A 12,933-nucleotide genomic window follows, 5' to 3' on the forward strand; every position below is an offset into this window, starting at 1 on the left:
GGGATACAGGAGCCTAGAAAATCCCCCTATTCATACATTCTCTTTTTAAATATATATGGGCTGTGGAAAGCTCATTAACATGATGGCTTCAGTTTGGGAAAAAGCTGAGGTCTTCTAACTTCAGGAGGTGTTGTTTTAGAGACAATTTTTGATTTCCTTTCTGAGACACTGAACTCTTATAGATTCCTATTACCTTCTGGAAAACCTAAAGCCTGAACTGACTTTTCATTGTTAAGCCAAATTCATTTCAAACCTTCAGGTTGCCAGAGCCAGAATCTACTAAAGATGCATATAAGCAGAAGCCTAAACTAGTAATTCTCTCTAGTACTATTTTCATAATTGTATTTCTTTAGTTCACAAGGCTTTAATTTTGAAGGAAGAAGTACCTGACAGGCTTCACTGTCATGGTTTTGAATTTTTTTAGGTGGCTGCACATTTTTTTTATACTTATTATGCTTAGAAATCCAATAAAAAAAACAAGTGGGAGTAGAGGAGCTGTGTGTGAAGTAAGACTGGAGTTAGGGGCTGACACCACTCTCTGTTCATCTTCTTTTGTTTAACCTGGCAGCTCACAAGGCATCCTATAGAGCCTGGGTGTAGATTGACGCAGTCACGATGCACTGACTTAGGGCTCACCCTTTCCCCCTTGCTAGATCAAAGCCAGAGGCTTTTATCATTTTAAAATGTTGGAGCTTATGAACAGATGTCCAGGGATGAGCTCTACTACAATGATAGAACAAGGAACCAATGGAAAGAACTATAGAGAGAAAGGATCAATGCAGGTCAGAATCATAGCCTGGATATGGGATTAGAATAAGTTCAAGGTTGGTTAGCTAGGAGATTGATGGTCACACACACCCACATGAAGAAATCAGAAAAGACTTTCGGTGTTGACAGATGAGTTCAATTTTAGCAATTGAGCATGAATTAACAATCACCCAGTCACATGAGATAATCTATAAATAGCAGCTAGTATAAAACTTGAACTTGGAGAGCCAGGGTTGGCTATGTGTTGTCTGCTCATAGTAGACCCTTAGGACCATGCTATCGGAGAGGTGATAATGAGAAATTATCTACAAGGGAGACAGTGTAAGAAAAGGAGTTTAGGGTGCTTGTGCATACTCATCCTTCAGCAGACCACGTAACTCAGATCTTTACTTCCTTTATATGTCTGCTTATGTATCTCCTAATCAGATGCTCTCCCTGAGCACTCTCTGTAAAACACTATCACTGCTCACCAATCCCTTTCTGTTTAGTTATATTGTTTTATTAGCAACACTATCACCAACTAATATGTGTTTATCTGCTTGTTTAATATCAGTCTTGCCCAAGTGTGTGCTTATCTGGCACTGCACAGTTTCTTAGTAGATATTCATTATGTAAATGAATAAGAGAATGTTGTTCTAAAAAAGACAAAAAGAACATAATGCTCCAAGAAGGTAATCAACAGAGTAAACTACATGAGAAACCCATAAAGAAATTAATTAGATAAAGCCCATCTGAATGACTTTTAGGTTACTTGTTCCTTGTAATAGAAAAATGAAGAAACTGATTTTATTCACTTTTTTTATAACTACTTGCTTATCAGTACTTCAAAAGTGCTCGTGTACTTTTTGTGGCATAAATGTACCATGCTTTGTAGTAGCTGTGGCTATCATTGTCAACCTCCAGTAAGTACCTGGAAAGCTTGGTTTTTGATGTGTTTAAAATCATGGTATTCTACCATTAGTTCTTTAACGCAGCTAAATTAATGAAGAGCAGAATGCATGAATACTGGGAGAGAGGATTGAGCAGCAAGTGAATTAACATTGAGTGGGGCTGGACCAGATAAAGGAAGAAAAATAGAAAATGGCTCAGCTGGATAGTAGAAGCGGCATGGATTTCCTTCCCTTCCTCTAGGCTGAATCCTGTGAGAAAGATTCCTGGGGGATGGCTTTGACTCTTTCTCTACTGCTTACTAGCTTTGTGATAGTAAGAAAATTAGATCCTCTTTTGTAGTTTTTGATGGGTATTAAGGAGGTAAAATAGTAGTGACTAACTGATGAATTTGTGTTGAAATTACAAGAGACAATTTTATTTATAAAACATTCAACATAACATTGCAGGTGGTAAGTGCTCAATAAAGGTTAGGTATGGTTATGGTCACACAGGAGAAAAAAGTATGCATGTGTCCATGTGTGTGCATATGTGTTGGCATGGTGCAGTCAGAACAGTTGGATGGAGCAAACTTCTGAATGCTATAAGACAGGGATGTATTATTCAGTTTGGGCTGCTATAACAGAATACTATAGACTGGGTGGCTTAAACAATGGAAGTTTATTTCTTACAGTTCTCTAGCCTAGAAATTGATCAACATGCCAGCCAATCTGGTGTCTGTTGAGAGCCCTCTTCCAGCTTTGGAGAGACCTTCTTGTGGGTATTCTTACATGGCAGAGAGAAGAGAAGTGGAGGCAGGGTAGGTGACGAAGAGAAGAGAATGGAAGAAATAGAGAGGAACTAGAGGGAAGTGAAAGCAACACTGTATTTCCTTTTCACATAAAGTTACTAATTAAATTCACGGGGGGGGGGGGGGGATAAACCCTTATGATCTAATCACTTCCCACAATATATCATTTGGGAGAAAACTGTCCAGAGCAAGCACTAAAGATATGAAAGGAGCTCAGACTGCTGGGGTGGGCTGGACAACAAGGATGCTAAGCAAGGTGTGTGGAGAATGGGCCCCTTTATTGGTTGTCCACTGTGGATAGGTCAGCCTTGAAAGCATGCATACACCACCAACAAAAATGGATTCATTCAAGATACTGTATCTGTATATATTAGTGCATACATGCATACACACATATGTCTGCAGATATATATAAATACATATGCAACAATTATTATTCAAAGGAAAAGAGTAATGAATGGATTTGAAAGAGAAAATAGTTGGGAAAGGCTGAAGGGAAGAAAGAGAGTGGGAAAGTGTTGCAATTCTATTTCAATGAAACATATTTAAAATAAAATAAAAATATTAAGTAGTGGACTTTAAAAAATTTTTGATTAACCAAGCAGCAAATTTTTTCTATCAAATAATTAGTAAGAATTTCCAATATGAGCACCAAAGAAAATAACGTTTTCTTAATTTTTTTTTTCTACAAAAAAAAAAAAAAAAGTGGAGAGAACTCTGCCTTCAAAGCCATTGGTAACCTGAGGAGGAGACAGAGCATCAGAGTTCAAGGCTAGGCTCGTAAGAAGTTAGAGGCCAGACTGGGCTTCATGAGACTGCCCACAAATTGACAACTAGAGAACCTTGTTTATTGCTATGAGGCAGATGCAATCAATTTAATGAACAATAAAATAAAAATCGAACCCTCTTTTAAGCACAGCCAGTCTTCAGTCACATAGTACAATTGTATGTGTTTAGTGCAATAACCACATAAGGCTCCTGCATTCTCCATTATTGTGCTTCTTGCAGTCCCAATTTTAGGAACACAATCCCAACTGGGAGTCCCACTTGAGGGTATTGTTTCCAGTTTAAGGTAAAGACCCCAAAGGCACACTAGCACTCACAATGGAGTAATCAGAACACTGAGGTACGGAGTCCTGGAAGGGGCACTATGTTAGAACTATGGGAACCTCAACAGCACTAATGGGTATGCAGCATGTAAATACCTGACATGGGTGGTTCCTATTAGTTTTCTTTAAATCACATCATCTCTCAAGTAATTACATCTGCCGGATTTCTTTTCCTGTCCATTTCTAAGTGAGCTGTTTGTTGAAGCCTTCTTCACTTTCCATTGTTCTTTTAAACAGTCATCGTTGTGTTCTGGGCCTGACAGGAGACTTCCTGTTGTGGCTAGAGTATTTCTATTTATTTATAGTTTCCTTTAATAAAATAAAGTTCATAGCAACTTGTCGGGTGCCCATTGGCTTGCAGCCTATTTGCAGTGTAGTCAGAACCAGGATGCTTAAATATCAGCACAAAGACATAGACACATATGTAGTAATGCTTTTTGAAAGTTTTGACTCCTTGACTCTCCCTCTAGGGCTCTTTTCATTACAGGATACAGCCTTCCTTAACCATAGACTCCTGTCCCTTAGCAACAGCACCTGGAAAAGAAATTCCTCACTGTGTAGCATGGGGCATATTATTGTAACAATGACCACATTAATAGTATTTCTGGACAGCTATCATTACTGTTGACCTCTCACAATAAAAAATTAGAGATCATTGGACAACTAATGCTTACTTCAATTATGGAAACAATAAGAACAATCTTAAAATGACAGTTCAAGAGCATGTGAGGATTCCTGTTTCACTTCTGTGCTGAGTGTTTTTTGACCCCTCTTACAAACTGCCTATTATAAAAGCACACAAAGTTTCATTCTGGTCCATTCTCATAATAAGAGATTTCTTATCTTCTCTCTGGATAAAAACCTCTCTTTCTACACCTAGAAATTCAGACTTCCATTTCTAAATCCAGACTGGTAGCGTTTCTGATTCAGTGGTTTGTAGTCCCCTCAATTACCTTCCACTTTGGGAGAAAATCAGTTGGACAGACTGTTTAGACAGACGCTTATGCACACATTTGCATCTACTGAATGATAACCTAAAAAGTAATATTTAAAAGACAATTTCTAGGCTGTATCAAAAGGCTCAAACCATATGTCTGACTTTTTTTTTTTTACATTTAGTGAGAATTGTCTGCTTTTCTTATTATAGTGTTGTCAATAATGGCACGATGGTAACATCTCTGACACTGTTAAAGAAATAGCTTTTGAAGAAGCAAAAGGAAATGGAAACACATGGCCTGGAATAGTGCTTGAGTTAAGTTGTCCATGACACACTTGAAAATAAAAAGGATAAAAAAACTAATGCGAATGTTCTAACATGGTTTAATTAACTTTATACACATGAAAGGTGGTGTGCAAAATGGTTGTTTCTTGGGGATGCAGGTAAGATACAGGTTTCTTTTGTTTGTTTTTTAATGACAGGTCACCTTTTTAGCCCATTATGGCTTGGAACTTACTAATCCTCCGGACTTGGTCTCCTGAGTTCTAAAATAGCAGGTGTGCATCTCTATGCCTTGCTCATTTCATTATACCATATCATTTCTTAATATTGTTGGCATAATTTTCTTAGCTGTAAAAGAATATATCATATAATGTAGTGTTATGGTTAATCCTCGTTGTTGACTAGAGCTGGGCCTAGGAGATACAGCAACAGGCGTGTTTGTGAGGGTGTTTCCAGAGAGATTTAACGGTGGAAGAAAGACACACTCTGAATGTTTTCATTGTCATCCCATGGGCTGGCAACCTGGACTGAATGAAAAGGAAAAAGGAGAATGCAAGCTTACTACCAGAATTCATCTTTCTGCTTCTTGACTATAGACTAATAGTGAAGACCTGCCTCACACTCCCACCATGCCGCACACTTCCCAGTCATGATGACGGACTGTGTCCTCAACCAGGAACCAAAACAAGAAATATAGCCAACACATGTATTAATCAGCTAGCATGGTTTATAAATTAGAGAAAAATTGCATTACTGTGACATTCCATTCATTCAGTCATTCTGTGTAAATGTACTGCTCTAAGAAACTTACCATATCCGAGTCTAAGTGTCATCATCTGTAGATAAGGAATGAGCTCTGTGCTCTTCCTCAATTGGCAAACTCACCAAGTGGTGTTGCTTCTGTTTCTGTTCCCCTGCCAATACTACAGGACCCAGTATTGGTTTATTTTTGGCTCTTCCTAAAAGCTAAATGCTTAAAGAGATCTCTTCATTTGTGGTTACTTGAAAAAGCATGTCCTAGCTTACATATAAATACTAAACATTGTTTGAGTGCTGGCACCATCACTAAAGGTCCTGCTTCCATAAGAGAACTGTTAGAGAGTGACCCAAGGACGTGAACAAACAAGATATTTCAAAGGTGAATTTTGGTGTTTTTTGTATGTTAATTATGCCTAGACATTGGCTCAGAGAGTCGTAGTACCTGGGTGAGAGTCCAGCACAACAGCAGATGAACCAAGAAAGTAGCTCTTTGGAAATCCATTCATTGTGACTGAAGGCAAGCAGTGGAATGCAGTTTAAGACCATTCATTTCAGAGACCTTTGGAAATAGAGGACTTTGGCCGTTGGTAGCTTCTCTTCGCTTTTGTTTGACACAACCTTCTTGCTTGCATGAAATGTGAAATTTGGCTTCTGCTGTGGTAATGTTATCTAAAAACTACCATGTGTTGCCAACTGTCTTTTGAATACATAATAGAGAAAGAGAAAATACTAATATACAATTGTTATCAAGAAAAGAGGTCTATAAACATACTGCCACTGTCAGTGAGGAGTTGGAAGACTCATTACTTCTGACTGAAATGGGTAACTGCAATACTATCAACACATTAGTAATGCTTACTATTTTTAGGAATAAGGAAAATAACTTCATGAAGCCACAAAATCCTATCACAAGGAAGCCTTATGACAGAGATTTATGACATAATTTAGGCCCAAACCAAACCAAACCAAGCAAACAAACAAAAACACCCAACTGTAGAGGCTTGAGAGGTGTTGTCTGCCAAAATGTTTCACAAACAAGTGGAAGCTAGCACATAACATACCAAGACTCATAAAATTGTTTTACATTGGTGTCAATACTCTGAAATAAAATGCTTATTCTTACAAATCGTCTGAAATAAAATATGGTATGGTTTCCATTCTTGGTGAACACGTCTTCAAAATTCCTTTAAGTGATTTATGAACATTTAACTAGAGCATAATTATCTTGACTAATATTGTGAAGTAGGGTATTTATAATCCCAGTGTTTAACAAAGTGCTTCATGATGAGCCCTTTCCAAATATTTAACCTTCTTGTTTATAACATTTCACAATATCATTTCAGACTATGAAGGATCAACTAATATTTTCAATTTAATCATTCATAAATAATACTGAGCAAAAATATGACTTTGTACTTTGCCAGTGAGAAATTAAAACATATTTGTAGAACATTTTTATAGCAATTATACTTTTTCCAAAAAATATTTAAATGACGTTATTAAAAATTAGAAAACCTAAATATGCTATCCTGCAGATTTTTATAAGTTTGATTCTGTTATCATCTAGGTATAAAAATCATGTTCAGGGCTAGTCAATCAAACTAGGGGCTTCTTTTCTACTCACTATCATGGAAAACACACATCAACTTTTAGTTTGCTTATATATATATTTTTTAAAAATTTTATTTTACATGTATAGGTATTTTGCATGCATGCATGTCTGTGTGCCTCATAGTACCTTAGAGGCTGGAAGATGGCACTGGGTCCCCTGGAACTGGAGTTCTAGATGGCTGAGTCATGATGCAGGTGATGGGAATCAAACCTAGGTCCTCTGAAGAGCAGCAAGTGCTCTTAACTGGTGAGCCCTCTCTCCAGCCCCAATTTTCTTATATCTTTATGGCTTTCAATGAATTGAGAACCAAGTATTCTTCCTGGTGAGCCATGGACCAGATCTGTTCTTTTTTTGAACAGGCAAAACCAAATTCCATGTAAAATCCTAAATGATCTAAGCAGTTACAGATAAACATGTGTCATGTTACCACTGAGTACATTCAATGCTTATCATCACTCATGATACAAATGTTAGCATCTTGTAACATGGACACTGAAGCTGTCACTAGGAGGGCACTTCAATGAGCACTCCAAGCCAAGCTTGAACCAACTGAAAATGTAGAAACTCTTAGCAGTGCAATAGAAGATACAAAGAAAATGCAAACGATGCATTTTGAATTGAAAAAATTCAGTTGTATGATTGGTGAATCTGAAACCAGATCACTAAATTATACAATCAGAAAAACAGGGGAAAAAAAAGCTAATAAATTGTTAGTTCTACAACAAACCATCTACCAGTGGGCCACTGGAGTCCTAAAGTAAAAGGAGAAATGATTAGGATGAGCAAGTATTTGAAGAAATAATGGAGTAAACTTTCCTAAATTTTGGGGAAAAAAACTACCCTGGAACTTCCAAATTTAAGAACTCAGAAAGTCCCATCTAGAGTAAACGGAAGATCCCCAGGCCCAGATATACTATAACCTACCCTCTGAAAAACAAGAACAAAATCTTGAAAGCAGTGAAACAGAAATAAAACATATTGGCAAGGACCTTACAGTTTTTATTTACTGTTTCTGCTTTTTTTTTTTTTTTTTTTTTTTTTTTTTTTTTTTTTTTTGGTTTTTCGAGACAGGGTTTCTCCGTGTAGCTTTGCGCCTTTCCTGGAACTCACTTGGTAGCCCAGGCTGGCCTCGAACTCACAGAGATCCGCCTGGCTCTGCCTCCCGAGTGCTGGGATTAAAGGCGTGCGCCACCACCGCCCGGCTCCTGTTTCTGCTTTTTAACTGAACTCAGCCCATCTAACTAGAGCATTAGACATAAAACTCTGCGCCAGGCACCTGAGGGACACCTGTCAATCCTACTCCCCTAACTGCAGCGCAACAGGTATGCTCTCTCTGAGCCATGGAATGACTGGCACAATTGGAAAGAATCCTAACTTGAGAACAAATGAACAAACAGACCAGAAAATTGTAATTGTTGATTCCTAGATGGGCTTTATCGCTGCAAATTTTGTGAAACTAATCTGAAAATGTTAGCGTGTACAGGTATTATTTAGGAAAAAAATCAAAAGCATTTATCAGAATCTCAAAGGAGCAGATGACTAAGATCTGTCATAAGGCTTTCTTCGTTATTTTGTGTGTGGTATGTATGAGTGTGCACATATGGAGGGCAGAGCACTGGGTTTTCCTCAGTTGCTCTTATGTTTGGAGGTTGGGCCTCTTACTGAACCTAGAACTCAATGAATTGGCTAACAGGGCTACCCAGCAAGCCCTAGGGATCTGCCCCTCTCTGCATCCTTAGGGTGGGAATATTCAGCACGTGCACCAGATTTTTATGTGAGTATTAGGACTTCATGCTTGAACAGCAATCAATGTTATCAAGGAAGCCATCTCCCCAGCCCAGGTTTCTGTTTTTAGGCAATGAAGATTTTCTTTTCTTTTTTTTTTTTTAAAGTACATTAAACAATAATTATTTAGTGGTAAGTCAGGGGTTGAGAGTATGCCCATGTATAATGGAACAGTATGGAGCCAAATGTTATCACTTGTGGGAACTGGTTCTCTCCTTCCACTATGTGGATACTGAGGATCCAGCTCGGGTCATCAGTAAATGCAAGCACCTTTATCCAGAGTCACCTCCGTGGCCCAGTGAAGCTATTTTTAGAAAGCATCCCTCCCACTTCTGCTTTTAAGGATAAAATAGGAAATGGCAGTTTTTGAAAACATTCTTTGGAGTACTTTTGGAATCATACCGTTAGTAAAAACTGTTTTCCTGTAGTCTCATTTTGAATATTCTAAAAATAGTACCTGGAGGTAACTAAATGACTGTGATTTATAATACACTTTACATTAGTTTTGTCCCATCCTAGTGGAAAAGCTGAGACATGCAGGGATGAGAAAGCAGCCTTCCTCTGAATCAGCTGCAGCAAGCCAGTGTAGAGATGACAACTGTCCCGCCTCTGGTATCATTCCTTGTTTCCTGAGCATGCTCAAACAAGTTTTAGTAACTGCGAATTGACCCCAATAAAGACTGTTGGCGTCTTCTCTGGTGAAAGATAAAATACCTCCAAAACCAGTAAACCTATCTGGTTCCCATGCCTCTGTAATGTAAGCACTCCTCACCACCTTTGACTGTCCATCAAAACTCTGGGGCACGCCACAGCCCTTCACTTGGGGAAAAACTCTATATACTGGGTTTTATTTGCCACAGCCTGCTTCCTGACAGAAGTCAAAGCACTTAAGGCTATCTGGAGAGCTAGAGATTGGACAACACAGTTTTGGGAACAACTTGATTATCAACTTTCATTGAAAACATAGTCTAATTTACTGAGACTATTTCATTCCAGCCGAATCTTCTGACTCAAACAAAGGCCTGAAGACTCTTGCCAAGCATGAGCTTCAGGCCCCACTTTCCTTTCTGCTATACAATACAGACAGAGACTTAGGAACTGAAATTCTGGTGGAACATAAGGATCTGAAGTTATTCTTGAGTTCTAACAGGTTTGAGTAGTTTTCCTTGAACTTATAGTAACATTCAAAATACAGATTTTAACCAAAAAGTTTGTCCAGGGCCCAACAATGTGCATTTAGAGCCTCTGTAATCTGTCTTTATTTACTATGGCAAAGAAGGTGTGCCCAATTATTTAGCTGGTGTACAAATCAATGCGGCCAATACATTTCTTTCTGTACTTGTGGATTTTCTACGAAAGGCCTCTCCTATCCCAAAGATGCTCATTTCTCATCCACTGTGATCTGTTAAGGTAAGGTAACCAGGCTCTTTCTACTCATTTAAAAATAACTAGTCCACACATAGATACAAACAGACCAAAATAACCAGATTCACTTATGGCATAATGGATATGTATTTGATACAGTACTCCTCACAAAGGAGATGTTACTCAATTAATATAAAGTTATTTTTTTAACAAATCTTTTCTCCATTTTAGAATTAGACATGTTGAGTACATTTTAGTTAATCTTTTTCTCAGACATAAAAGTTTCAATTTTTGGCTATTTAATATCTAAGTACAATATCAACTAGGGAGATAGAACAACAACAAAAAATACGGAGAAAAAGATTCCCCCAGAATTCAAGAGGCAGTGATTAATACAGCAACAATGTTGATTTACTAGATTCTGAGCAAATACTTCTTTCCTCCAATGCCATGTGCTTTAACAATCTAGAAAGCATGAAATAATGCTTATGCAAATTTAAGCCCTCTTTGACCCCCTTCCTAAGCAGCAAATACAAACCATAGACCGTTTTCTTAGTGCACTCTTTGTTGTAAAGAGTCCCCACTCCCACCCCACCCCATCTACTCCCATCTTAGGAAAAACAACCAAGTAAATGTGAAATCATTCTCTTAACTGTAACCCTCTTGCTGGGAACAGGAGAGATCAAACCTTGGGTTTGGCCTCAATAGCACAATGGTTTTCAGTCTGGCCAGGGTGACGTCTAATTCAGAAGAGTCCTCCAGAGTCACATCTGTCCATTTCGCTTTCTGGCGTATATCCCCAAGCAAGCACAAATGCCTGTAATGCTGAGAACCACTCCCAGTAAGAGTGCAATCGCATCTCCAGCTTCTACAGCTTCAACAACAGGCAGAATCAACAGCAGTGAAGTGAGCACTAAGATCAACTGTGTTGACACCGAATTCATGATGTTGGGGTCTGGAGGGCTGAACTTCCCTAGAAATTAAACGGAAACAAAAGAAACGGTCAAGAAGTTCTCCTTTTTTGAATGGCAATATAAATATACAGCAATCTTTTAAGCTGGAGTTTGTGAATCACTTCAGAGTTTGTCATTTTACACATGACAAAACTAAGGAAGTTGTACTTAAAGACAGTCATTTTAGGTTAATCTCATGACAACACCCTAGTTGCAAAATTCCAGTAATTCCAACAGGATATGCATCGACCAAACGGAAACTGGACATCATTAAGAAAAGGGAGAGAAAAAACACACATGGCACTTGTAAATGTAAAATACCCTAACAAGTAAAAAAAAAAAAAAAAAAAAAAAAATCACATTTTTTTAGTATGTCTCCTATTTAGACAAATCTGATAAAAGTTACACAACACATCATGGAACTCTGTGAAGTTGCAAGGAATAATAAGACTTACCCAAACCAGAGTGTATGTAAAATTCTATCCAATGTGAAACAGTCCCTCTTTGGAGCTCCCGTTGCTGAGGCTAAGAGGTCACCCGTGACAACCCTATTAGGGTGGGGGATAAAATTTAAACATTATTTTAGAGAGGAAGCTAAAGTCAATGAGGAACGGGCGCAAGGACAGAAACGGACAAGGAGTCCAGAAAACACTCCCAACAGTTCGTTCAAAAAGAGACTACTAAATGTAAAGTTAGTTCTCACACAGAGAAAGCTAAACGAAACCGAGCCGAGAAGCAAATTCGTCCCAGTATTTGACATAAAGATCTGGAAAAGAACGGTTCATTTGCCCTGGGAGGGTTCAAATCTGCAGCGTTTTACAACTCCACTCGGGTAATCAGACAGGGAATCCCCGGGAGCGGAGTTTGCACCCTACCTGACCGGAAAGCAGCCATTACAGGAATGGCGAGCAGGGCGGCGTCGCTAGACTACATTTCCCACAATCCCCGCGGCCGCCTACTCCCGGCATGCATGGCTCTCTGATCACTGGCTGAGCTCCCGGGGAGGAAAAGCTGTCCGCTGTGCGGCTTTCCCACATCGCCCTTCTGTTTTACTGTTAATGAGAGGTTGGATGCTTGTCCAAGATAAGGTTTAGTGAATTCGTGATAAGTCTAATGAAACAGAAGCACGTGTTTTCTGCCCTTTACAGGATTCCTAGATGGGTAAATATGTCTGTTGGGTACTCTGAAATAAAGAGGTAACTGGGAGAGGTAGCTGAGTGTTGCCATCTGTTTGGGATGCTTTCAAACCAGGGACCTTCCAACATTTCTGCAGCAGAAAAATCCCTGTCCTCATATTCCAAATGTGCCTAACGACATTTGCTATTTTTTTTTTTAAACCAATGGGGAAAATAAGCACATTTAATCAGAAACTTTGGAAAATATTGAATCATTTGTGGTGCAAAACAAGTTTAGCAAATATGGTTTCAGCCCTATAACCAGATCTTTTTCATGCCTCTCAGAATGCTCACCCTCAAAAGCCCCCCAATATTTTAAGATATCAAATTAGCACTCTAAACTATTACAGGAATTACTCATCATCTGTAAGCATTACCGTTGAAAGGTTCTTGAAGTCTATTATCTGTGATATTCTTACTAAATGTTTCTAGTCTTCTGGCCTGAACGCTTTCATACTTATTGACAACTTGTCACCTTCTAATTTTAAGTCACTAACGATGCAGAGTTCA

General features: G+C 38.5%; 1 protein-coding gene across 1 annotated transcript; it reads right to left on the reverse strand.

Annotated features, from left to right (window-relative positions):
* Nucleotides 1-10,418: 10,418 nt before the first annotated feature.
* Nucleotides 10,419-12,198, reverse strand: Smim30 (small integral membrane protein 30). Its single transcript, XM_052721303.1, has 3 exons — nucleotides 12,124-12,198; nucleotides 11,704-11,796; nucleotides 10,419-11,268 (listed from the first exon to the last, which is right to left on the reverse strand). Exon 3 carries the CDS (start codon nucleotides 11,237-11,239, stop codon nucleotides 11,060-11,062), a length of 180 nt encoding a protein of 59 aa, XP_052577263.1. The 5' UTR covers nucleotides 11,240-11,268; nucleotides 11,704-11,796; nucleotides 12,124-12,198; the 3' UTR covers nucleotides 10,419-11,059.
* Between the last annotated feature and the right edge of the window lie 735 nt (nucleotides 12,199-12,933).

The sequence above is a fragment of the Peromyscus californicus genome, unplaced genomic scaffold, assembly GCF_007827085.1.
Source record: "Peromyscus californicus insignis strain IS unplaced genomic scaffold, ASM782708v3 Scaffold_6__1_contigs__length_162567912, whole genome shotgun sequence".
Taxonomy (NCBI): domain Eukaryota; kingdom Metazoa; phylum Chordata; class Mammalia; order Rodentia; family Cricetidae; genus Peromyscus; species Peromyscus californicus.